Source organism: Pseudorca crassidens, chromosome 2 (assembly GCF_039906515.1).
Source record: "Pseudorca crassidens isolate mPseCra1 chromosome 2, mPseCra1.hap1, whole genome shotgun sequence".
NCBI lineage: Eukaryota > Metazoa > Chordata > Mammalia > Artiodactyla > Delphinidae > Pseudorca > Pseudorca crassidens.
This window is the reverse complement of record NC_090297.1, coordinates 81,719,867-81,747,628: the sequence shown is the minus strand read 5'-3', so window position 1 is coordinate 81,747,628 and position 27,762 is coordinate 81,719,867. Positions and strand designations below refer to the sequence as shown.

Here is a 27,762-nt window from a genome sequence, read left to right as displayed (position 1 = left end):
GTATCTGATAAGGGACTATTGAAAATATATATTGAAAAAATATATATTGAAAACATACAAAGAACTCATACAACTCAACATCAAAAAAACAAACAACCTGATTTAAAAGTAGGCAGAGGACCTGAATAGACATTTTTCCAAAGAAGGTGGCCAATAGACACATAAAAAGATGCCAACATCACTAATCGTCAGAGAAATGCAAATCAAAACACAGTGAGAGGGCTTCCCTGGTGGCGCAGTGGTTAAGAGTCCGCCTGCTAATGCAGGGAACACGGGTTCAAAAGCCCTGGTCCGGGAAGATCCCACATACCGCGGAGCATCTAAGCCCGCGAGCCTAGAGCCCGTGCTCCGCAGCAAGAGAAGCCACCGCAATGAGAAGCCCGCGCACCGCAACGAAGGGCAGCCCCCGCCTGCAGCAACTAGAGAAAGCCTGCGCACAGCAACGAAGACACAACACAGCCAAATATTAAATAAATTTATATATAAAAAAAAAACACAGTGAGATATCACCTCACACCTGTCAGAATGGCTATCATCAAAAAGACAATAAATAACAAGTGTTAGCTATGATGTGGGAAAAGGGAACCCTGGGTACTGTTAGTGGGATTGTAAATTAGTGCAATCAATATGGAAAACCGTATGGAGGTTTCTCAAAAAGTAAAAAATAGAATTGCTGTATGACCCAGGAATTTCACTTCTGGATTTTTACCCAAACAAAAACACTTATTAGAAAAACATATGCACCCCAATATTCACTGCAGCACTTTTTACAATAGCCAAAATATGAAAACAACCTACGTGTCCACTGATAGATGAATGCATAAAGAATATGTGGTATATATAATATTATATACATATATCTCCTGTATACAATGAAATATAACTCAGCCAAACCAAAAAAAGAATGAAATTTTGCCATTTTCGATAACAGGGATGGATATAGAGGGTACTATGCTAAATAAAATAAGGCAGAGGAAGACAAATACCCTATGTCCTCACATATATATGTGAGAATCTAAAAAACAAAGCAGACAAACAAACAAAACAAAGTGAAAACAGACTTATAGATACAGAGAATAATGGGTGGTAGGCCAGGGGTGGGCAGGTGGGGGAAAACTGGTGAATTACAAACCTCCAGTTATAAAATAAATAAGCCACAGGAATGTAATATACAGCATAAGGAATATGGTCAATAACATTGCAATAACTTTGGTGACAGATGGTTACTAGATTTATTGTGGTGATCATTCCATATGTATGCAAGTGTCAAATCACTATGTAGTATACCTGAAACTAACATAATATTGTACATCAACTATATTTCAGTAACTTTTAAAAATCTCTATGCTCAAAAAAGATTAGAAGGATAAAAAACAACATATTAAAAGTGATCTTTTGGTGATTAAAAAACCCAGCCATTGTGCAATGGATTCAAAGGTTAAAACAGGTACCATTCAAAAACAGGCAAACAATATTGATCAGGGTAATAAAATTATAGTTAAAATGAAACCTAAAAGTGTGTCAAATTTTTCCACTGTACTAGAATTTAGATATATCAAATACTGTTTGCATGGGCTCATTATACACACACACACACACACACACACGCACACTTTTCTAGTAACAAAATTTGATCTGTATTCTCAGTAAACAGCTTTTATTTCAACATGAGGAAATGGCTTATTGAGCTCTCTATTCAAGGGGAAATGAGTTGAACTAAAAGCTTTCTGTCTTCCTAACTACTTTAGACAGTGTCTGTTGTAAAACGCTGAGGCTATTAACTTCTCAAATGAATCACAATATATGAAGATATCCAAATTTAATGAGGTAAATGGAAGTATGCCCAGACTACAAAATTATTATTGAGAAATGCATTTAAAGCACTAAACATTTCCCTAATTTGGTTATTAGGCTAGAATGATTCTGCTGTTGTACCACTTCTATCTAGTCCATTTAAAGAAGAGAGAATTAGCATGTTATACAGGAAGCTCCTGAAATGCTTCCACTGCAATAATACTGTTGGTATCTAGAGATTTGGCTCAGGTTTTAGATCTCAGTTAGGTAAGTTTTGTTTTGTAGGTTTTCATCGCCTTCCTCCCAAATTTACTGACGCCTTAAGACAGAAGAATTATTTTACTCACTGAAAAGAGGTTTTTTTAACTGTTCAGCTATGACTTAACTGTCATTACTGACAAGTGAATAAACCCAGTCAATGTGCTGGGTTTACTTTAAAAAATGAAATTGAACAGAATAATTTTGAAGAGTTGGCTAAACTCAGATGATACAATTGAAACAGTATTTTAAGACAAATTCTACACAAAACCTCATTCTATACAAACACTTTATATTAATAGCACACAACTAGATTATATATTCCTTGAAGCTGGTTGACTGTACATTTAAAATCTTCAGGTCCCAGCACAGTGCCATGAGAATACACTGCTCAATTACTGAAATATTTCTTGACATGGATGACAACTGTGATAGGCAGGATTCTAAAGATACCCCCTTCCATAAGATTCCTGCCCCTTGGTTATTCAGTCAAACAATACTCTAAGTACTGCAGAAATGGGACTTTACAGATGCAATTAAGGTTATTAGTTGACCTTATGAAAGGGCAATTACCTAAGTGGATCTAACCTAATCATACAAACCCTTAAAGGCAGAGAATATTCTCCAGATGCTGCAGAAAAAAAGGTAGGCAAAAGAGGAAGTCACTTTGAAGCACCACCAGGATTTGACTCCCAGTTGCTGACCTGAAGATGGAGGGAGACACAGGTCAAGAAAACAGAGATTCAGTCCTAGACCCACAAGGAACTAAATTCTGACAACTGAAGAAGCCTGGGAAGTAAATTCTTCCCCAAAGCCTCCAGAAAGGATCATAGCCCTACCAACACCAGGATTTTGGCCTCATAAGATCCTGAGCAGAGAACCTTACCACTGCTTGTCAGACTTCTGACGTGTAGAAATGTGAGATAATAAATGGGTATGGTTTTAAACCTCTAAATTTGTGATAGTTTGTGGCAATAGAAAAGTAATGCAAAAATCAAATAAACATGAAATTTTTTGCTATGTAAAAATTTTTTACTAGGTAGGATCTTAAAATTGGGTCCTACATATAATCAGATTCACAATGGTGCCCCTTATAGTCAAACAATTCTCTTTGGGGAAAGAATCTAGAATTTAAACCTACAAGTCTGGTGCAAACCCGAGCATTGCTTCAATTCACGCAGTTCCTTTCATTGTCTTTTCAAATAGGATGCTATATTATTTGGACAGAGGATTTGGTTTTGGAATTTCTCATTTCAATTTGTAATGCTATTTCCTCCAGGAAATCCTTGATCTCTCTTTCTTCTCTGAATTACCTAGTTGTATCATGTTAATGTGTCCCTATCTTAAGCCTCCTTAAATTCTGTTTACATGCCTTATATTCCTTTAATTTGAAGACTTTTGAGAAACATAACTTTTTTTTTTTAGTAGGCTGGGATTCATAGTGTAATGCAAAATTATATGGAAACTTTCATGTGCAGTTTAAGGGATAATAAAGTGAATAATTTGTCTACCCACCATCCAGGTCATTCTATATCCCAGAAGTTCTCTGTATGCTCCTCCTTAGTTGAATTCCCTCACTACTTCCAGAGATAACAACTATCCTGATTTTTGTGTTAAGCATTCTCTTGTTTTTCTTTATAGTTATTGCCTATGTTTACCTAAACAACATATTGTTTAGCTTTCCTTGTTTTGAACATAAAGTTTGTGAATTTCCACCAAAAGAAAAAATCCTGCTGTGATTTTGATTGGGATTGTCATCCCTTCTAATCTGGAAGCTCTTATTTTATTTTTCCCCCATATTACACTGGCTGAAACTTCCATTAAAAGTTGGAAAGAAATGGTGAGAGTGGATATCCTTACCTTGTTTCTAATCTTAGGAGGATATCATTCAGTCTTTCATCATCAAGTATGGTATCAGTTATAGGTTTTTCATAGATGTCCTTTATCAGATTAAGGAAGTTAATCTTCTATTCCTAAATTGCTGGGAGTTTGTTTTTTATTGTGATAAGATATATATAACAAAACATTTTTCCCATTTTAGCCATTTTGAAGTGTACAGCTCAGTAGCATTAGGTACATTCACATTGTTGTGCAGCCATAGCCACTATCCATCTCCAGAATTTTTCATCATCCCAAAATAAAACTCTGTAGCTATTAAACAATAAATCTCCATTCCCTTCTTCCAGCTCATGGTAACCATCATTTCTATGAATTTGCCTATTCTAAGTAACTCATATAAGTGAAATCATACAATATTTGTCCTTTCATATCTGGCTTATTTCACTTAGCATAAAGATTTCTAGGTTCATCCAAGTTGTAGCACAAATCAGAATTTCCTTCTTTATTAAGGCTGAATAATATTCCATTATTGTATGCATATACCACATTTTGTTTATCCATTCATCCATCAGTGGACACATGGGTTGCTCCCATCTTTTTTGCTATTGTGAATAATGCTGCTAGGAACATTGGTGTACAAATATCTGTTCAAATCCCTGCTTTCAGTTCTTTTCAATATATACTCACAAGTGGAATTGCTGGGTAATATAATAATTCTAGTTTTAATTTTTCGAGGAACTGCCATACTGTTTTCCATAATGGCTAAATCTTTTACATTCTCTTCAGTAATGCACAAGGGTTCTAAATTCTTCACATCCTCACTAAAACTTATTTTCTGTTGTTTGTTTTAAGTAATAACTATCCTAATGGATGTGAATTGGTATCTCATTGTGGCTTTGATTTGCATTTCTCTAATGATTAGTTAGCATCTTTTCATCTGCTTATTGGCCATCTGTATATCTTCTTTGGAGAAATAGCTATTCAAGTCCTTTGCCCATTTTTAAATTGTGTTGTTACTACTGTTGTTGCTGTTGGTGAGTTTGTTTGTTTTTTTTTTTTTTTTGTGGTACGCGGGCCTCTCACTGTTGTGGCCTCTCCCGTTACGGAGCACAGGCTACAGATGCGCAGGCTCAGCGGCCATGGCTCACGGGCCCAGACGCTCCACGGCATATGGGATCTTCCCGGAACGGGCACGAACCCGTGTCCCCTGCATCGGCAGGCGGACTCTCAACCACTGAGCCACCAGGGAAGCCCTGTTGTTGAGTTTTAAGAGTTCTTTCTATATTCTGGATATTAATCTCTTGTCAAATATATGATTTGAAAATATTTTCTCCTAGAGTTTTTTTCTAATCAAGAATGGATGTTGGGGACTTCCCTGGTGGCACAGTGGTTAAGAATCTGCCTGCCAATGCAGGCGACACGGGCTCGAGCCCTGGTCCGGGAAGATCCCACATGCTACGGAGAAGCGAAGCCCGTGCACCACAACTACTGAGCCTGCGCTCTAGAGCCCACAAGCCACAACTACTGAAGCCTGCGTGCCTAGAGCCCGTGCTCCACAATGAGAAGCCACCGCAATGAGAAGCCCCCCCACCACAACAAAAAGTAGCCCCCACTCGCCGCAACTACAGAAAGTCCGCGCACAGCAACAAAGACCCAACGCAGCCCAAAAACAACAACAAAAAGAATGGATGTTGGATTTTGTCAAAAGCTTTTTCAGCATCTATTGATGATGTTTTCAAAATTTTTACTTTGTTAATATGATGAATTTCTCTGACTGCTTTTTAAAAAACACTTTATTGAGACATAATTCATAGCCCATAAAATTCACCCATTTAAAGTATATAATTAAATGGTTTATAGCATCCACAGAATTATATGATCACCACAATCGCTTTTAGAACATTTCATTACTCCAAAAAGAAACCCTGTATCTAATAGTAGTCACTCCCATTTCCATCTGTATTATTCAGCTGTCATATTAATTAAGGCTGCCAAAAAAAAATACCACAGACTTGGTGGCTTAAACAATAGAAATTTATTTCTATTCTGGAGAACAGAATTTATTTAATTCTGGAGGCTGGAAGTCCAGATGGCTGTCTTTGTGCAGTATCCTCAGATGGCCTTTTTTCTGTTTGTGTGTACTCCTGGTATCTCTTCCTCTTCTTTTTTTAAAATAAATTTATTTATTTATTTTTGTCTGCATTGGGTCTTCGTTGCTGCATGCGGGCTTTCTCTAGTTGTGGCGAATGGGGGCTACTCTTTGTTGTGATGCGTGGGCTTCTCATTGCAGCGGCTTCTCTTGTTGTGGAGCACAGGCTCTAGGAGTGCGGGCTTCAGTAGTTGTGGCATGCAGGCTCAGTAGTTGTGGCTCGCAGGCTCTAGAGTGCAAGCTCAGTGGTTGTGGCACATGGGCTTAGCTGCTCCGCGGCATGTGGGATCTTCCCAGACCAGGGATGGAACCAGGGTCCCCTACATTGGCAGGCAGATTCTTAACCACTGTGCCACCAGGGAAGTCCCTCCTGTCCCTTTTCTATTCAATTCCCCACCCTTGAGAGACAAGCACTGTTTTGATTTCTATTATATATCAGTTTTGTTTGTTCTTAAAATTCATATAAATGGAGTCATATAGTATTTTTATGTATAGCTTTTTTCATTCAGCATATTTTTGATATGTATCCACTTATTCTGTATAACAGTTTATTCTTTTTTATAGTACTTAACTGTATGAATGTATCAAGTTGCCTATTCATTCTTATACTCATGGACATTTGAGTTTTTCTAGTTTTTGGCTATAAATGAGATATGGTACTATGAACATTAATGTACAAGTTTTTTGGTGGATGTATATTTTCATTTCTTTTGGCTAAATACCTAGGAGTGGTATTGCTGGATCATACAATAGCTGTATGTAGAAATTAAAAGGAACTGCCAAAGAATTTTCCAAAGTGATTCTAGATGTTCCACATCATTTGGTGTTACCAGTTATTTTAATATTAGCTATTCTTTTTTTTTGTTTATTTGTTAATATTAGCTATTCTCACGGGTAGCCTATTGTGGTTTTATTTTTATTTTCTTAATGACTAAAGATGTTGAACACTTTTAAATGTGCACATGACCACTCACATATATTATTCTGTGAAGTATCTGTTTAAGTCTTTTACCTTTTTTTTGTTTTTTGGCCATGCTGTGCAGCATGCAGGATCTTAGTTCCCCAACCAGGGATTGAACCCAGGCCCCCTTCATTGGGAGCATGGAGTCTTAACCACTGGACAGCCAGGGAAGTCCCCTTACCAATTTTTAAATTGGGATTACAAATTTTTTTTAATTTATAGTGAGTTGTTTTACAAATTTTGAATGCAGGTTTTCTGTCTCATATATTTATAGCTCTCTCTCTGTAGCATGCATTTTCATTTTCTTAATGCTGAGAGATTTAAGAGAAGCTTTTCATTTTGATCAAGTCACTTATTTACTTTTATAACTAGTGCTTTTTGGGTCCTAAGAAATCTCTACATACTCCAAAGTCATGAAGTTATTCTCCTATGTTTCTTCCAGAATCTTTAAAGTTTTAGCTTTTACATTTAGGTTTATAATCCACCCTGACTTAATTTTAAAATATAATATGAGGTAGAAATTAGACTATTTTTTTCCCCCTTAAGTTTCTCCAACAGTTCCATCATTATTTGTTGAGGGCTTTCCTTTCAACATTGAATTACTTTGGTGCCTTGCTGAAAATCAGTTAAATATATACCTTTACATATTATATATATATATAAATATATATTAAATCATATAAATATATAAATACATAATTCGCTATGTTCCACTGATATATTTATGAACTCTTTTTAGTTCTATTGAATTTTAACTTTATAATAATTCTTAAAATCAGGTAGTATAGTGTAAGTCCTCCAACTTTGTTCTTTTTCAAGATTATCTGTCTACTCTAGGTCCTTGACATTTCCACTTAACTGTCAGAATCAGCTTGTTGAAGTCTTTAAAAAAATCTATTGGAATTTTGTTTGGGTCTGCATTGAATCTATACATCAATTTGAGACAGAACTGACATCTTAGCAATATTGAACATCATGAATGTGTTATATATTCTCTATCTCTTTATTTTTTTATTTTATTTTTTTTTTGCGGTACACGGGCCTCTCACTGCTGTGGCCTCTCCCACTGTGGAGCACAGGCTCCGGATGCGCAGGCCCAGCGGCCATGGCTCACGGGCCCAGCTGCCCCGTGGCACGTGGGATCCACCCGGACCAGGGCACGAACCCGCATCAGCAGGCAGACTCCCAACCACTGTGCCACCAGGGAAGCCCTCTCTATCTCTTTAAATCTTTGTCTTGGCAGTGTTTTGAACTTTTTAATATACAGGTCTTCATGTCTTACATTAAATTTTTTCCTAGGTACTTTATGTTGCTTATTGTTGATATGAAAAAGGTTTTAGTGATTTGAATAGAAGATAAAAACAGTCACAACAGTCCCTTAAGCCAAAGCATAATCAAGGCCCTAATTCTCTTCAATTCAGTGGAGGCTGAGAGGTGAGGAAGCTGCAGAAGAAAAGTATGAAGCTAGCAGAGGCTGGTTCATGAGGTTTAAGGAAAGACACCATCTCCCAACATCAAAGTACAAGGTGAAGCAGCAAGAGCTGATGCAGAAGCTGCAAGTTATCCAGAAGATCTAGCTAAGATAATTAATGAAGGTGGCTACACTAAACAATAGACTTTCAGCGTAGACTAAACAGCCTTCTATTGGAAGAAGATGCCATCAGGACTTTCATAGCTAGAGAGGAGAAGTCAATACCTGGTTTCAAAGCTTCAAAGACAGGCTGACTTTCTTGTCAGGGGCTAACATAGCTGGTGACTTGAAGTTGAAGCCAATGCTCATTTACCATTCTGAAAATCCTATGGCACTTAAGAATTATGCTAAATCTACTCTGCCTGCACTCTGTAAATGCAACAATAAATCCTGGATGACAGTAAATCTGTCTACAACATGGTTTACTGAATATTTGAATCCCACTGCTGAGACCTACTGCTCAGAAGAAAAGATTCCTTTCAAAATATTACTGCTCATTTACAACACACGTGGTCACCAAGAGCTTGGATGGAGATGTACAATGAGATTAATGTCCTCATGCCTGCTTAACACAACATCCCTTCTGCAGCCCATGGACCAAGGAGCAATTTCCACTTTCAAGTGTTATTATTTGAGAAATAAATTGTAAGGCTATAGCTGCAATAGTGAGTGATTCCTCTGATTGATCTGTGCAAAGTAAACTGAAAACCTGCTGGAAAGGATTCACCATGCTAAATACCATTAAGAACATCTGTGATTCATGGGAAGTCAAACTATTAACACTCATAGGAATTTGGAAGAAGTTAATCCCAAACCTCCTGGATGACTTGGAGGGGTTTAAGACTTTAGTGGAGGAAGCAGCAAGAGAACTAGAATCAGAAGTGGAGCCTGAAGTTTTGACTGAATTGTCACAATCTCATGATAAAACTTGAATGAATGAGGGGTTACTTCTTATGGATGAGCAAAGAGAGTGGTTCCTTGGGATGGAATCTACTCCTCGTGAAGATGCTGTAAAGACTGTTGAAGTGACAACAAAAGATTTAGAATATTATATCAACTTAGGTGATAAAGCAGGATTTGAGAGGATTGACTCCAATTCTGAAAGAAGTCCTACTGTGGGTAAAATGCTGTCAAACAGCACTGCATGCTACAGGGAATTGTTTGTTAAAGGAAGGGTCCATCTGTGCGGCAATCTTCATTGTTGTCTTATGTTAATAAATTGCCACAGACACCCCAGCCTCAGCCACCACCAAGACAGAGGAAAGATCCTCCACCAGAAAAAAGAATATGAATGCTGAAGGCTCAGATAATGCTTAGTATTTGTTAGCAATAAAGCATTTTAAAATTAAGGCATGTACATTGATTTTTTTTAGACATAATGCTACACAGACTAACATACATAGTTATATAAACATAAATTTGATTATGCTTGATTTGTTTACTGTGTATTTGCTTTATTGCAGTGGTCTGGAACTGCACTAGCAATAAAGCATTTTAAAATTAAGGCATGTACAAGACTGTCATGTGGATTAAATGAGTTATCAAATATAAAATGCCTAAAATAGTGCTTGATAAATGGTAAACATTCAACAAAAGCTAGCCATTATTAGTACAATTATGAACCAGTGGCAGAATGAGCTCTAAATTCATATTACTTGTTTTAAAAATAAAGTGTCACTAGAAAAATAAGCAAATAATATGGTAGTCTGAATGTACTTATTATGCATTTTAACAATGATTTCTACATAAAAAATAAAGAAAAGGAAAGTAGCAAGTTTAAACCAAAACAATAAATAAAGTGAATTAATTTTCACAAAAAGTATAAGTAAGCTTTAGAAGAAAGAACTTTCTTTAAAAACCTTAAAATTTATTCAAAAGCAATAAAATAAGTTTCTATGAAGTATGAACTGTATATAATAAGTAAACACAGCACAGTACCCAAAATTCCATTTTTCATCACATCAACGTCTTCTTTTAATTACAAATTTTCTCCCTGGAATAATGCAAATTAATAGATTATTATTTGAAATACTGATTTAGCATTAAAGGTCCACTATAATAATGAGGGGCATAATTTAAAGCAAGAGTGGAAAATATTTAGTCAGTTGAAAAACATGAATCAGAATGTCAGTAATGGACCACATCGATAGAAAAAGCAAATAAATCTGGTTGGGGGATTAGGAGGGAGTGCAAAATTAAATTAAATTGATTTTAAAAGCAAAAACAGGTGACAATAAAAATAAGATATTTAGACATTGGTGTCACTTTATGGTTCAACTGAAGGCACAGTAAGATAGATGAAGGGCTACATGAAAAAAAGTCAATGAAAAAGAGAGAAGAGAGAAAAAAACAGAGCAGGAAAGGAAAAAGACAAGAGAGAAATGTTGCACAAAGAAGTAGCACAACATACAAAAGTAGAAAAAGAGAGGGAAAAGTCTCAGGAGATTCTAATACTATAGGTCAAATATTCTTGTCGTATTTTGGTCTTTGCTTGGGCCAGGAATTTGAAAATATTATCATGTCTCTAGGTACTTACCTGTACTCCTACTTCATCTTGGTTTTTTTTTTCCACTTTTAATTGTTACCCAATCATTGATTTTATCAATTCTCATTTTTCATCTTATTGCACAGTATACAGGACCATATTTTGTAAACTACTTTTCTTTTTGAAAGTAAGAGGGATAAATAATACTCCTTTCAACTTCCTAATAAACTGTGAATTAGCTAATTAATTCACAACACTTCTACTGCTCTAATCTAAAACAGGAGTTCTTAACTTGAAGTCTGTGAACTCTTTGAAATTGTGTTCAAAATTGTGTGCATGTGTAACTTTTTGTGAGTTTTGAAGCTTTTGTCAGAGTCTGAAAGCAAAATACTACTGTGGTAGAGGCTTTACTGTGAATGGAATTGCCAACATAGTTAACCATTAAGAAAATCAGTATTGGGGCTGATCTTCTTGTTCCAAGAAAGGAAGCTAACACTTATTTAACATTTCTCACATACCAATTTCTATGTTCTTTCTGCTGCACCAGTGGACTTTAAGATTGCACTCTTTGGAGCAGGGCTAATGTACATCCTAAGCACAGTCCAATAGTGATGCCCCCAGCCCTTCCATTGCTTAAAATAAAGAGCTTTATTTTACACCTTTACACATATTAACTGATGAGTTAAATGCTATCAGGACTTAGCCTGCTGGTTTTTACTCTCTACAGAAGTGAAACTCACACCATGAATTAGAAACAAATGTAAATATCTGACAACACCTTCAAACCAAACTTTAAAACTTTAGTCATTCACCATACCAAAGAAAGATTTTTTTAACAGTGTAGCTTAAATTGGAATATGGCAGATAAAGACAATAACAAAAAAGTCTACTATAGTCAAGTGTGGCAGTGAAAGGGTTAAGGGCATGATAGCTGGGGCAAAAAACTCTGTGGTGCTCCCCTTCCCTTGGTGCCCTAAGCTTGTACTTATTTTCCTTAAAAGTTAATCCAAGGCTGCTCTGTAGTTTTTGCATGAGCAGCCATGAAAGAGGTGAGCAAGTAATTGGGTAAAGCTCAGAAACAATTCACCCTCAATCAGATAAACTATCTTTGTATCTGATTGACATATTTGTGTTTCTTTATAACATTTCATTTAAACAACACTCCTTAGCATTTTAAAAGAGCTTAAAAAGTCTGCTTTTAAATCGGAGACCAATCCAATGTCTACTTTAGTGATGGGTGAAACAAGCTGAGGACCAGAACTAGCCTGTACATCAAGGTTCTACACCCCAATTTAAAATACTTCATGTCAAATTTTACAAAGTGGTACACAGTTATTAATGCAATGCACATGTAAATGACCATGAAGGTAGTTAAAGAGTAAAACCATAGCAAGTCAAAGTTTCTTTCAATAGTAGCTGTCCTAGCTCTGAATTTTCTTACTTTCCATTAGAAAAAAACAGTGAAATTAGAAAAGAAAAAAATGGAGGTCCTACAGAAAAAAGCATTGAGAAGACATCTTCAGCCACCTTTTCCTCAACATTAGGTATAATCAGTAAGTAATGACCATTAGAGAATTGAAAAAAACCCACAGATGAGCATTTATCAAGCATCAGTCCTAGCACAGGTTCCAAAGGACACCGAATATAGTTCTCAGCAACCAAAAGAGCCAGTCCTTTCTGCCCAAGACAAAATTAAGCCAACACAGAGGCTCATGAGTTATAAGAGTCCCAAGTGAGCCTCAAGTCATGATGAGTATTGACAGTGAAACCGAGCAGGACCCTGTGTGGCTCCTGGGCACAGAAGTCTTTCTGTGTTCCCCGTTTATTGTTTGTAGAAAATAGGCTTCAGCCTCCATGACCTTCCCTGAATTCCAAAGGGCAGGTTCAAACCGTTGCTAATCAGAGAAGGGAGGGGACACAGAGACAGACAAAGGAGGAACAGTCCAAAAACAATAGCGCAGCCTTGGGGCAGGGTCCTGGTTCTGCCTCAAGGGATACACATAACAATATCTTTGAGCTCTTCTGCAGAACTAAAACTCCCAACAAATGGAAGATGTTAACTACTTGAAGCATTCTTCATTCCAGAGAGAAAGTCACAGTTTGATAACCTCAAGAACCACAGAAGCTCATCAGGAAACCACCTGAGGACAGATTAAAGGAATACAGGCCCTGCACATACCCTGATCCTTATCAGCAACCCTGCCCTTGAACCATTGCTATAAAATTCCTCACCAAACTCCCTGGGTTTTGAGGCTACGAGCCTGCTGTGTCCCCCTTTGCCTGGCAAAGCAATAAAGCTCTCCTTTTCTACTTCACCCAAAACTCTGTCTCTGAAATTCAGTTCGGCACCAGTGCACAGAGGCCAAGTTTTTGGCATTAACAGTGGTTAATGCATTTAAAACTCAGCAGAGTATCACTATTGTTAAAAAACAAAATACAACCAAGTATATTTGAAGATCTAATTGGCTTTATGAATAATGCATGAATCAGATAGCATTTCGTCTAGTAAACAGGAGAGGTGCTCAGAGTGTTAGGGGAAACACTGACTGAAACCGATGCCCTAGCCAGGCACCATAGTAACCACTTGCATGAATTACCTTAAACAGGAGGTCCTGGGAAGGAATGCAGAATTAACAAGCTACCACCAACCGGAGTAATTCAGGGAAGGTCAAAAGGAGAGAGGAGACACCAGTCCATATGTCCTAGCACCCTCCCAGAATTCTCGCTGGAATCCATCTTGGCTGAGTGATGTGTGCGCCACCAGGAAGGACCCTGAGTCAAAATGATTGGCCAGAGACAACCTGGAAACTAATCCCATCACCGTCAAACCCGAGACTGAAAGCCAGTGGCAGAGCAGTCCTCCTGGGTTCCCTTACCCTCCTGCTCTCCACCCAGGTGCCCCTTCCCAATAGTCTCTTGCTTTGTCAGCACATGTGTCTCCTCGGACAATTCATTTCTGAGTGTTAGAGAAGAGTCCACTCACAGGCCCTGGAAGGGGTCCCCCTTCCTGCAACAAAAGGAGCTGTACAATATGGAAGGCTTTAATAGGCAGAATCTGGGCAGGATAAGACAGTTATTAGCAAAAGAAAAGAAAGGATTGTTTCAGTCAAGGTCACCTTTCTTTGGGGGAAGGGTGGCAGGGGTCTTATCAGGCAGATTACCCCGCTAATGCTGATCAGAAAATTCCAATGATTGACTTAAAATTCCACTCCTAGGAGAGGCTGCAATTAGGTCTTGGTTTGCTGTCCTAGGGGCAAGTGACTCCACTTTGTGCTCCACCTTTTTGTTTTTTTAACACTAGCAATAAATAAAACTATATGTGTACAGAATTTAACTTTGGCTAGATTTTCTTAAGAACTGACTAAAGTATTTTGCACTGAGTTTCCATGATAATAGAATAGGTAAATTGATTTGAAATATTCAAATCCATCCATCTTTCCCAATGAGCTTTAGAGTGAGAAATATTCTATCAGCTGTGTAGTAATTTTAAGTCCCACAACCTTAATCTCTAATTGACTAAGTAGTTGCAAGACCAAACTATATAATTAGACAGTACTGAAGAAAAGATAAGTACAATTATGTAAATAGTATTATCAATAGTGGTTAAGAACAGAGACTCAGCTTCCTCATCTACATAGTGAGAATAATAATAATAGCCACTAAAATAGAAGATTTGGTATTATTGGGATAATAATAGTACCTATCACAAGGTTGTTAGTAAAGATTAAATGAGTTAATCTATGTAAAGCATTTAGAATAGTAAATCTATCACAAACTTATCCTGTATAAATTCTATTTTACCAAAAATAAGACTCTTGTATATCCATGACTGTAAGGGCCATTGGAATATAGCAGAGGATCTTAAAGGGAGCAGTACTCTCCCCTAGGGAACATTCTGGAAATCTGTAAGAGTACTTGTTGGTTGTCACTATGATGGGGAAAAAGGGACATCCTGTTGCTGGCACAGAATAGACAGGGACAAAAGACACCAGATGTCTTATGGTTTGCATGGCAGTTCTACACAACAAAACTATCTCCTTGGCAATCCTACTAGACTTCCCTAGTCCATTTATATTTTCCCACTCTACAAGATAACTGTTTCATATACCTCCCCTCTTCTTAAACCTCTAATACCCTACCCTGCCTTAGCTGATAACCCTGTTTCTTATTTCACTAAGAAAACAAAGGCAATTAATAATGGAATTCCTCCCCTCCCACCATGTGTTTCTTCCACTCCATGTATTTCTGTACCCTTATATTCTGCCTTCCTTCCCAGTACAGTGGATAAACTGCCCCTTCTTTTATTCAAGGCCAATTCTACTTCTCTTCTGGATCCTGTCCCCTTCAGCCTACCTTAAGGATTTTACTCCTTCCACTCTGTCTTGCATTATCAGTTTCCTCATCTACTGGATCATTCCTACCAACATACAAAATGCTGTTTTATCTCTTATCCTAAAAAACAAAATAAAAAACTCTCCCTTGACATCACATTCCCCTCATTTCTCTGCTCTACTGTATATCAAGAGTTGTTTATTCTTGGTGTTTGCATTTCTTCTCCTCCCATTCTTTGCTGATTCCACTCTAATCAGGCTTTTATCCTCACTATTACTCTGAAGCCATTCTTAAAAATGTCATTAACAGCTTCCACATTACCAAATATGATATCAATTATCAATCCTCACTTTATTTAGCAACATTTGACACAGTTGATCTCACCCTCCTTCTTGAAGCACATTTTTACTTGACTTATGGAATATTATTATACTCTCCTATTTTTCTCCTATCTCACTGTTTACTTCTCAGTTAGCTTTAATTTAAATTATCAATACTCACATGCTAAAAGTAATTTAGCCTTACTAAATTAGGCTTAGTTTTTGGACTTTTTTCTTTTTTTAACCTCCATTAATTTCCTTGATTTAATCCATCATTATGGCTATAACTACCATCTATATGCTGATGATATCTAAATTTATAATTTGTCTCATAAATGCAACAATTTATCATCTTCATCTGGACATCTAATAGAACTCTCAAATTTATTATATCTAAAATCAAACCCTTGATTCTCTCCATGCCTCCAAATCTGCTCATCTCCTAGTATTCCTCATCTCAGTAAATGCTCAGTTACTCTGGCTAAACTCTTTGGAGTCTTTCATGACTTCTATGTCACTCAAAACCTACATCAAACACTGTTTGCTCTACCTGCAAAATATATCCAGAAATTGAACCATTCTCAACACCTTCACATCTATCCTCCTGCCTATCCAAAATCATATCCTGCCTGGATTTTTACAAGTAGCCTCCTATATGTTCTCTGTTCTTGTCCCTTTATCATCCATTCTTCATAAAGCAATCAGAGTGATCCTTTAAAAACATAAATCAGATCATGTCACTTTCTTAAGCATAACCCTCTGATGTCTTCCCATCACACTTCAAAAGGAGCTACAAGATCACTATGGCACCCCCACCTCCACTACCCCACCCTTGGCATTATCTCTTATCACATCTCCTCCCTCTTATTTACACCAAATCATCCATACACCTCCTAGCAGTTTTTTGAACATACCAGGCATGCTACCACCTCAGGACGATAACACTTGTTTCCATTCCTCCAATGCTCTTCCTTCAGATACTGAAGTAGTTTAATTCCTTACTTCCTATAGGACTCTGATCAAACGTCATCTTCTCATGAGACCTTCCCTGATCACCAGATCTAAAACAGTATACCTGAGTCACATCATATCCTCTTACCAGCTTTTCTTCATGACACTTATTTCCACCTGGCATTAGAGCATATGTTTATTTACTTGTTTATTGATGATCTCCCCACTAAAATGTAAGCTCTGTTTGGACAGGGTCTTGATCATTTTTGTTTTGTTTATTTCTATAATCCCAGTGCCTGGTACATAGTAGATGCTCAATAAATCCTAAATGAATTAAATGGCTAAATAAATGATATACAATAAACACAACTGTAGTTTTAAAGGCTAGATGAAAATTAATTTTATCAGGCTTTATAGAAGTTTGTCTTGTTTATTTTATCATCTTGTTTGCTATACACTTGAAATTTCATAATGTGTAAATTTTGTTTTTACCAATACCATTATTATTTCTAGTCTTCTGCTTATAAATAATAAATTAAGCTTTTTCTTTTTTTTGGCTGTGCCATGTGACTTGCAGAATCTCAGTTCCCCACCAGGGACTGAACCTGAGCCAGGGCAGTGAAAGTCCGCAATCCTAACCACTAGGCTATCAGGGAACTCCCCAGATTAAGCTCTTTTTAATGTAAGGAAGGACGTGGAGAAATGAATAGAAGCTCCAACAGTCTTTGTCTTGGATCCATTCTAAAAACACTTTTTAAACTTTTTAGGCCACCAAACCTATTTTGATATGTTTGAAATGAGGCAAATGGGCATTTGAAAAAAGCTGAAATTACCTGGAAGAGATTCTTTATTTCTCTGTGCAAACTATAGATTAACTGCTTATAAACAATGTCGAGTGTCTGTAAGGTGTGTGTAGCAGGGACAAAGTTGCCTCTTCAGTATGATATGCTCAGGAATAATGGGAGCAGAAAAATCATGTGAATGAGATATTCTGAGCCACTATGGAAATTCTATGACCAAAACAAAGACTACCTTAATAATCTTTACTAGAATGGTTTCCAGGAAGTCTAGGAACACAACTAATTTTGGAACTCCAAAAAACATTCTCTAATACTCTGGAGTTCAAAATACTTTCCCAGTATGAGGTAGAATTAGTCTTCAGTCAAATATAGGGATTATATTTAATCAAATATATAGGCTACTTTAACAAAAGGTAATTTTCAAAGCTTAATTTTCAACTCTACTTATCTAGGGTAAAAGCATTCTAAACTCACAATGAAGTTTTTCATACTTTCAATATTTGTGTACATCACCTAATGGCATGAGTGCTTCATTTAAACATATGGGTTTCTTTCTTACAGAAAATAAAATGATACTAATTGGAGACAAATTATTATAACTTCTAATGTATGAAATACATACCTGAGTTGAACCAGCACCTGTTTGCATAGAAGACTTTTTTAATAGTCTCACTTCTTTGTTTATATATTTTAGCATTCCACTAAGTGTACTGAAGTCATTATTCTCAGAACTATCATCTTCCAGGTCATATGGGAGAGGTTTAAATGAGTCTGACTGGGTATAAGTCAGATCCTTCTGGCTTTCTTCTAATGTTGAAGGTTGTTTCAATTGCATTTTTTTTAAGTCCTGCAGTAATTCTTCAGAAAGATCTTCATCACTACGAGTTCTGAAACTAAGGTCACTGGCACTAATAGAGCGACGTAGTTTTCTACACTTGAAGAAAGCTGTGTGAGAATGCTTAGCAAATTTTGAATCTTGAATATCAGGCTCAATTTCTACTGGAGATGTAAATGGGGCTGGTAGAAACTTGATGTCTTCTGCCCTTTCATGTCCAGAAATTTTGGCTTGCAATCTGGTTAATTCTGATTCCTGTAGAAAAATTGGTACATAGTAGATGCTGATTACATATTTCTTAAATGAATGAATCACTTAGAAAATCAGACTCTTAGAAGTCATCTAAGTTAAACTTCATCCTAGTACAGAAATTCTTTTTATAAGAACTCTTGAGTTTTCCAAGCTCTGTTAAAACCCTTCATTGTGGGAAAATTATCTATATTCACTAGAAATATGTTTAAACTATACTAAAGAATTCCACTGAAAATTACATTTTCCTTATAGAACTTTTTCTTTCTTAGCATTGATGACAATATAAATTTCTATTCAAGACTGAAATCTTACATCTAAAAAATTTTCTGCAAAAGTATAAAAAGGTATACAGTCATTTGTTAATCTAACATACATACATACAAAAAACAATGCCCTGCAGAGTTTTCTAATAGGAAATAAATGTCTATTAGCTACTCTGCTTTATATGTCATCATCACAAGAAATCTTTACTAGAAAATTTTCAAAGAAAAGCCTTTAAATGATTAATAATATTTAATAAATTAATCCTTATTAAATAAACTTTTCATTTCTGTTTTTCCGTGTCCTTCATTTGGGTCCTCTGACCCAACTTTGGGATCCTAAGAATAAGATTGCATACACTGAAAAGCGATAAAGCCAAAAAAAAAAAAAGGGAAGACATTTTAATTTCGAAAGTTAAACATACGTAGTAGTTTCCTGTTCAAATACATTCTCCTTTTCTTACAAGTATCCATAAGATGCATATTTCTAAACCAGTCACTTTTAAACTGATAGTTTCTATTCTTTCTAAAAATACTGTACTTAAAACTAAAACTGTCATAACCACAGTGTACATTGCAAAATGAAAGTTTAACATGCATATTTCAGTCTTTTGATGTCTTTACAGTACTTTATCTAGATAAACTTGATTTATAAGTGGCAGAAGTGCGAATTTTTTTTAGTAAGTCTTGTATTCACATTTTTATAATCATAATTAATGAAGTAATTATAAAGTTGACACATATAAGGTCGTGTGCAGTTTAAGTTTTTTTTTAAACTTCTGTGTGTTATCTAGCCAAACTGAGAAATGTGGTATCTCAGATAAGCAGGATTCCATTTAACTTACAGTTCAACACCTAACTTTTACAAAGAAATGTAGTATATTGAATATATTAAACATAATTCAACTTTTTCTTAAGACTCAGAGAAGTTCACTTCTGTGATCATTATTGTAGTGTGCAATAATACAGTGATGTCTTCAGGGCTTTCAGAAAATGGACTTAGCTTTGCTCTTACTTCCTCAAATATGAGGATACTTGTTAGGGTACCAAAAGAGGTGAACTGGAAACAGTGCCTCAAACAGTGTTCTTCTCTTCTCCCTCACTTCTGTTTCTGTTCTCTGTCATTTACTGCTGCTGTCAATGAATTGCTTTCCATTATTTATAGTTACTTCTAATTGTTACATTTATGCCAGCTTCTGCTCTTCTATTAGCTTTTCTTCTTTCTTTCTCTCTTATCCTCCTTAACTTCTCTCCAATCTAGACTCTGGAGCCAGCTGTGGTTGCCTTACTTTCTACTGTCAGAAAACAAAGAAATTCTACCTCTGTCTGGTATACTGGCTAATCATAGTACATGTTCTAAGATCTCTGTATGTATGGTTCATTTAAGAATTGCTGCTATTTTGACAATATTTTCACAACTTCCTAAGTATTTGAACTTAAAAACTTCTGAATAATTGATAAGTGCAATACAATTTTATTTATCTCATTGGTAATATCTAACAAGTGAGCAGACATTATTACTGTGACAAGGGATATACAATGCAGAATCTTTAAAATTTTTAGTCAATTTTTTGCAATGAAGTTTTATTATTTTGTGTAAATGTTGTAAATCCCCAGAACACTAACTATATTACTATTTCATAGAGTGTTCAACTGAAACTTAATTTTAAATTCTGTCTATTCATCTTTCCTCTAGTACTGTGAATATAAAGTATTTTATAAGAGGAATTTAAGTGCTCAGGTTAATAATTACAAATATTTCTAAGGTATTAATTGACTGAGTTCTTTTGGTTTTCAATAACTTCCATTTTGCTATAAAATCATTTATTGCTTCAAAACTATCAGTGAGGTTGGTCTTTTTTTAAGGTCTTAGCTGACAGTGTTAATCATACTTATTGGCAGTTTGAACTAATATTAAATTTTTTATCTCTATGCATCAATACTGAGATTAATTCAAATTCCAGAGTAAACTGTCATGATCAATAGGGGTGAATAAGTAGCAAGAGGCTATTTGAAAAATGACATATGTACTCAAAAACCAGTAAAAAATTTTTTTAACAGAATCTTGTACTTTCTACTTTATGATTTTTAGAGGAACTTGCCTGATTTCGAAAAATACTCCTATTTTTTCTTTTTTATATATATCTTTATTGGAGTATAATTGCTTTACAATGTTCTGTTAGTTTCTGCTGTACAACAAAGTGAATCAGCTATATGCATACACATATCCCCTCCTTCTTGAACCTTCCTCCCACCCTCCCTATCCCACCACTCTAGGTCGTCACAAAGCATCGAGCTGATCTCCCTGTGCTATGCGGCAGCTTCCCACTAATGCTCCTCCTTTTATTTTATTATTATTATTATTTTTTTTTTTTTCTGAGGTACGCAGGCCTCTCACTGTTGTGGCCTCTCCCGTTGCGGAGCATAGGCTCTGGATGCGCAGGCTCAGCGGCCATGGCTCACAGGCCCAGCCGCTCCGCGACATGTGGGATCTTCCCGGACTGGGGCACGAACCCATGTCCCCTGCATCGGCAGGCGGACTCTCAACCACTGTGCCATCAGGGAAGCCCTGCTTCTCCTTTTAAAGTACTTCAAGTATAAAACCCTCTGAAGTAAACATTATGATTAAGTTGGTATTTGCACAAGTTCCAGGCCAAGATGGCGATATAGGCTCCTCTCATATCTCCTCCCACACACAAAACACCAAATCTACAGCTACATAAGGAACAATTCCCTTCAAAAGAAACAAGCTGAGAAAAAAACATCTACACATTGGGTGGATAAGAAAATGCCCACACCAAAACTAGTAGGAAAGCTGAGACTCACTTTTGCAATAAACCCCACGTCAAGCACAGGGCCATACAATGGGAGGGAACACCTGACTTCCAGTTTCTTCCTTAGAAGCAAACGGCTTGGATCCCACATCTAGTGCTCCAACTTTTAAGACTTCCACCTGAGTGATGGGCCCTCAAAACACTTAGCTGTGAAAGCCAACAGGGCTTGAGTCTGACACACAAGATTACAGCAGACAAAGAAGCAGTTCTTAACAGGCTTCCAAGGAGGTACTATGGCTATCCCCTTAGAACTCAGTACAGAAGGAGCAGTACAAGGGAACCCTGTAAGACTATCAGCAGAAATTGCAGGCCAGAAGGTAGTGGCATGATATATTCAAACTGCTGAAAGAAAAGAACTGCCAACCAAGAACACTCTTCCTGGGACTTCCCTGGTGGTGCAGTGGTTAAGAATCCGCCCTGCCAATGCAGGGGACACAGGTTTGATCCCTGGTCCGGGAAGATCCCACATGCCATGGAGCAACTAAGCCTGTGCACCACAACCACTGAACCAGTGCTCTAGGGCCTACGTGCCACAACTACTGAGCCTGTGCGCTGCAACTACTGAAGTCCACGCACCTAGAGCCCATCCGCAACAAGAGAAGCCACCACAATGAGAAGCCCCTGCTCGCTGCAGATAGAGAAAGCCCATGTGCAGCAACAAAGGCCCAACGCAGCCAAAATAAATAAATAAATAAATAAATTAAATAAATACTCTTTGAGTTAAAAAAAAAAAGAATACTCTTCCTGGCAGTTGTCCTTCAGATTTGAAAGAGAGATAAAGCATTTTCCAGAGAAGCAAAAGCTGAAAGAGCTCATCTCCACTAGACTAACCTTACAAGAAATGTTACAGGGACTTCTTCAAGCTGAAATAAAAGGATACTAATTATTAACAGGAAAACATGAAAATTTAAATCTCATTGATAAAGGTAAATATATAGTTAAATTCATAATACTCTAATGTTGTAATGGTGGTAAGTAAATTACTTATAACTATAGTATGAAAGTTCAAAGACAAAAGTATTAAAACTAAAACTACAATGATTTGTTAATGGGTACACTGATAAAAAGAAGTAAATTTTGACATCAAAAACAAAATAAAGGGGGGACAGAGTAAAAATGTAAAGCTTTAGTATACATTCAAAGTTAAGTTCTTATCAACTTAAAATAGACTGTTATACATGTAAGATGTTTTATGTAAGCCTCAAGAAAACTACAAAGCAAAACTTATCATAGATACACAAAGATAAGGGAAACTAAACATTCCACTATAGAAAATCATCAAATTATAAAGGCAGAGAGCAACAGAAGAAGAAAGGAACGAAGGAATTAAAAACAGCCAGAGAACAATGAACAAAATGGCAATAGTAGGTCCATACCTATCAATAATTAAATATAGATGGACTAAATTCTCTAATCAAATGACAGAGTGGTTTAATAAAAAAATAAGACCTAACTGTATACTGCCTAGAAAGACTCACTTCAGTTTTAAGGACACACATAGACTGAAAGTGAAGGGATGTAAAAATATATTCCATGTAAATGGAAACCAAAAGAAAGCTGAGATAACTACACTTATTTAAAAAAAAAAACAGACTTTAGGCCAAAAGTGTAACAAGAGACAAAGAGGGTCATTATATAATGATAAAGGGGTCAATCCAACAAAAGAATATAACATTTGTAAACATTTTGCACCTAAAAAACACAGGAGCACCTAAATATATAAACCAAGCATTAACAGACAGCAACATATTAATGTAGGGGGCTTTAATATCCCAGTTTCATCAATGGATAGATCATCCAGACAGAAAATCAATACGAAAACATTGGACCTGAACTACAAGTTAGACCAAATGGACTTAACATTTACAGAACATTCCATCCAACACATGACAGGAGTGTACATATTCTTCTCAAGTGCATATGGAACATTCTCCAGGACAGATCATATGTTAGGTCACAAAACAAGTCTTAATAAATTTAAGAAGATTAAAATCATATCAAGCATCTTCCAACTACAGTGGTATAAAAGTAGAAATCAATTATAAGAAGAAAACTGGAAAATTCACCATTACTTGGAGATTAAACAACATGCTACATAACAACCAATGTGTCAAAGAATAAATCAACAGAGAAATTAAAATTATCTTAAGACAAATTAAAATGGAAATATAATACAACAAAGCTTATGGGATGCAGCAAAAGCAGACATAAGAGGGAAGTTTATAGCGATAAACGCCTACATTAAGAAACAAGAAAGATACCAAATAAAACAACCTAAATTTCTACCTTAGGAAATAAAAAAGGAAGAACAAACTAAGCCCAAAGTTAGTAGAAGGAAGGAAATGAATATCAGAGTGGAAATAAATTAAACAGTGACTAAAAAGACATAGAAAATATCAATGAAACTAAGAGCTGAGTTTTTAAAAAGATAAACACAATAGACAAACCTTTAGCAAGGCTTAACAAGAAAAAAAGAGAGAGAACTTAAATAAATAAAATCAGAAATGAAAGAGGAAATGTTACAACTTGACACCAAAAAAATACTAAGGATCAAAAGGGACTACTATGAACAATTATACACTAACAAATTGGTCAGCAAAGAAAAAAATAGGTAAAATCCTAGAAACATACAACTCAAGACTGAATCATGAAGAAAATATAAAATGAGATCTCAATAGACCAATTACTAGTAAGGAGATTGAATCAGTAATAATAATAATAAAAAAAAAATCTCCCAACAACAAAAGTCCAGAACCAAATGGCTTTATTGGTGAATTCTAACAAACATTTAAGAATTAATACCAATCCTCCTCAAACTAGTCTAAAGAAAAGAGATGGGAACATTTCCAAACTCATTTTACCAGGCCAGCATTCCCCTGATACCAAAACCAGACAAGGATGCCACAAGAAAAGAAAATTACAGGCCAACATCACTGATGAACATAGACATGAAAATCTTCAAAAAATATTAGCAAACTGAATGGCCAGCATCAAAAAATCTACAAACAATAAATGCTGGAGATGGTGTGGAGAAAAGGGAACCCTCCTACACTGTTGGTGGGAATATAAATTGGTACAGCCACAATGGAGGTTCCTTAAAAAACTAAAAATAGAGCTACCATACAATTCAGCAATCCCACTCCTGAGCATATATCTGGAGGAAACCATAATTTGAAAGGATGCATCCACCCTGATGTTCATTGCAGCACTATTTACATCAGCCAAGACATGGAAGCAACCTAAATGTCCATCAACAGAGGAATGCATAAAGAAGATGTGGTACATATATACAATGGACTATTACTCAGCCACAAAAAGGAACGAAATAATGCCATCTGCAGTGACATGGATGGACCTAGAGACTGTCATACAGAGTGAAGTAAGTCAGAAAGAGAAAGACAAATATCATATAATATCACTTACATGTGGAATCTAGAAAAATGGTACAGATGAACTTATTTGCAAAGCAGAAACAGAGTCACAGATATAGAAAAAAACTTTTGGTTACCAAGGGGGGAAGGTAGGCAGATGGGATGAACTGGAAGATGGGGATTGACATATATACACTACTATAAATAAAATAGATGACAAATGAGAACCTACTGTCTAGCACAGGGAGCTCTACTCAGGGCTCTGTGGTGACCTAGATGGGAAGGGAATCTAAAAAAGAGTGGATGTATGTATATGTATAACTGATTCACTTTGCTGTACAGCAGAAACTAACACAACATTGTAAATCAACTATACTCCAATATCACTTAATAAAAAAAAGTATTTTAAAATAAATAAATATTTTTAAAAAATATTAGCAAACTGAATTCAACAATGCATTAAAAGAATCATATACCATGATCAAGTGGGATTAGGTCCAGGGACATAAGGATGGTTCAACATCTGCAAATCAATGAGATACCACATTAACAAAATGAAGGATAAAAGTCATATGATCATCTCAAAAGATGCAGAAAAAGCATCTGACAAAGTTCAATATCCATTCATGATGAAAATGCACAACACGTGGTTATAGGGGGAATGTACTCCAACATAATAAAGGTCATATATGACAAACCTACAGTTAACATATTACACAACTGTGAAAAACTGAAAGCATTTCCTTTAAAATCAGGAACAAGACAAGGATGCCAACTCTCACCACTTCTATTCAATACAGAATTGGGAGTCCTAGCCAGAGAAATTAGGGGGAAAAAAAAGGAATAGAAGGAATCCAAATTGGAAAGGAAGAAGTAAAACTGTAACTGTTTGTAAATGACATGATATTATATATAGAAAACCCTAAAGATGCCATCAAAAAACTGTTAGAACTAGTAAATGAATTCAGTAAACAGCAGGATACAAAATCAGTATATAAAAATCTGTTGTACATCTATATATTAATAATGAATTATCAGAAAGAGAAATTAGTAAAATAATCCCATTTATAATTTCATCAAAAAGAATAAAACGCCTAGAAATACATTTATCCAAGGAGATGAAAAACCTGTACACTGAAAACTGTAAGACACTGATGAAAGAAACTGAAGAAGATACAAATAAATGGAAAGATATTCTTTGCTCATGAACTGGAATAATTAATATTGTGAAAATGTCCTTACTATCCTAAGTGATCTACAGATTCAATTCAACCCCCATCAAAATTCCAATGGCATTTTTCACAGAAATAGAACAAGGTATCCTAAAATTTGTATGCAACCACAAAAGACCCCAAATAGCCAAAGCAATCTTGAAGAAGAACAAAGCTGGAAGCATCACACTTCCTGATTGCAAACCATGTTACAAAGCTATAGTATAGTACATATTAGCATAGAAATGGACACATAGATCAATGGAACAGAATAGATGGCCCAGAAATAAACCCATGCATGTATAGCCAATTAATTTATGACAAAGGAGCTAAGAATATACAATACAATGGAAAGAACAGTATCTTCAATGAATGGTGCTGGCAAAACTGGAGAGCCAGATGTAAAAAAATGAAACTGGACCCCGATCCTACACTATACACAAAAATCAACTCAAACTGTATTCAAAACTTAAATTTATGACCTGAAACCATAAAACTCTTATAAGAAAAAACACGGGGTAAGCACCTTGATATCAGGCGTGGTGATGATTTTTTGGATTTGACACTAAAAGCAAAGGCAACAAAAGCAAAAATAAAAAAGAGGGACTCTATAAACTAAAAAGCTTCTGCACAGCAATGGAAACCAATAAAATGAAAAGGCAACCTACAGAATGGGAAAAAATATTTGCAAATCATTTACTGATGAGTTAATATCCAAAATACCTAAAGAACTCATACAACTCAAAAGCAAAGAAACAATCTAATTAAAAAATGGGCAGAGGAAATGAATATACATTTTTTTCAAAGAAGATATACAAAGAGCCAATAGGTACATGAAAAGGTACTCAATATCACTAACCATCTGGGAAATGCATATCAAAATCAAATGAGATATCACCTTATACTGTTAGAATGGCTATCATCAAAAAGACATCAAAAAGAGATGAGTGTTGGCAAGGGTGTGGAAAAAAGGGAGCCCCTGTGCACTGTTGGTGGGCATGTAAACTGGTACAGCCATTAAGGAAAACAGCATGAAGCTTCCCCCCAAAATTAAAAATAGAACTATCATTCGATCCAGCAATACCACTTCTGGGTATATATTCAAAGGGAATGAAAACAGGTTATCAGAGATATCTGTACTCCTATGTTCATTGCAGCATTATTCACAATAGCTCAGATAAGGAAAAAACCTAAGTGCCCATCAACGGATGAATGGATAAAGAAGATGTGGTACTACCAAACGTAAAATAGATAGCTAGTGGGAAGCAGCCACATAGCACAGGGAGATCAGCTCGGTGTTTTGTGACCACCTAGAGAGGTGGGATAGGGAGGGTGGGAGGGAGGGAGACACAAGAGGAAAGAGATATGGGGACATATGTATATTTATAACTGATTCACTTTGTTATAAAGCAGAAACTAACACACCATTGTAAAGCAGTTATACTCTAACAAAGATGTTAAAAAAAAAGATGTGGTAAATATACATACAATGGAATATACAATATGCCCTTTGGAACAACATGAATGGACCTCGAGGGCATTATGCTAAGTGAAATAAAACAGAGAAAGACAAATACTGCATGATATCACTTATATGTGGAATCTTAAAAAAAAAAAAAGTCAAACTCATAGAAACAGT

General features: G+C 36.0%; 1 protein-coding gene across 8 annotated transcripts in view; it reads right to left on the bottom strand.

Annotated features, from left to right (window-relative positions):
- CCDC18 (coiled-coil domain containing 18) overlaps window positions 1–27,762 on the bottom strand; it is a 135,100-nt gene that overhangs the window by 7,353 nt on the left and 99,985 nt on the right. For 3 of the 8 annotated variants that reach the window (XM_067726921.1, XM_067726925.1, XM_067726924.1), the window contains 2 exons: window positions 17,983–18,450; window positions 10,319–10,465 (listed from right to left, as the gene is read on the bottom strand). In XM_067726921.1, the coding sequence (XP_067583022.1) occupies window positions 10,451–10,465; window positions 17,983–18,450 (483 nt within the window). In that variant the 3' untranslated portion in view covers window positions 10,319–10,450. Of the gene's footprint in view, window positions 1–10,318; window positions 18,451–27,762 lie in introns of those variants that run through there. The other 5 variants (XM_067726920.1, XM_067726919.1, XM_067726922.1 and 2 more) reach the window with 4 other exon arrangements.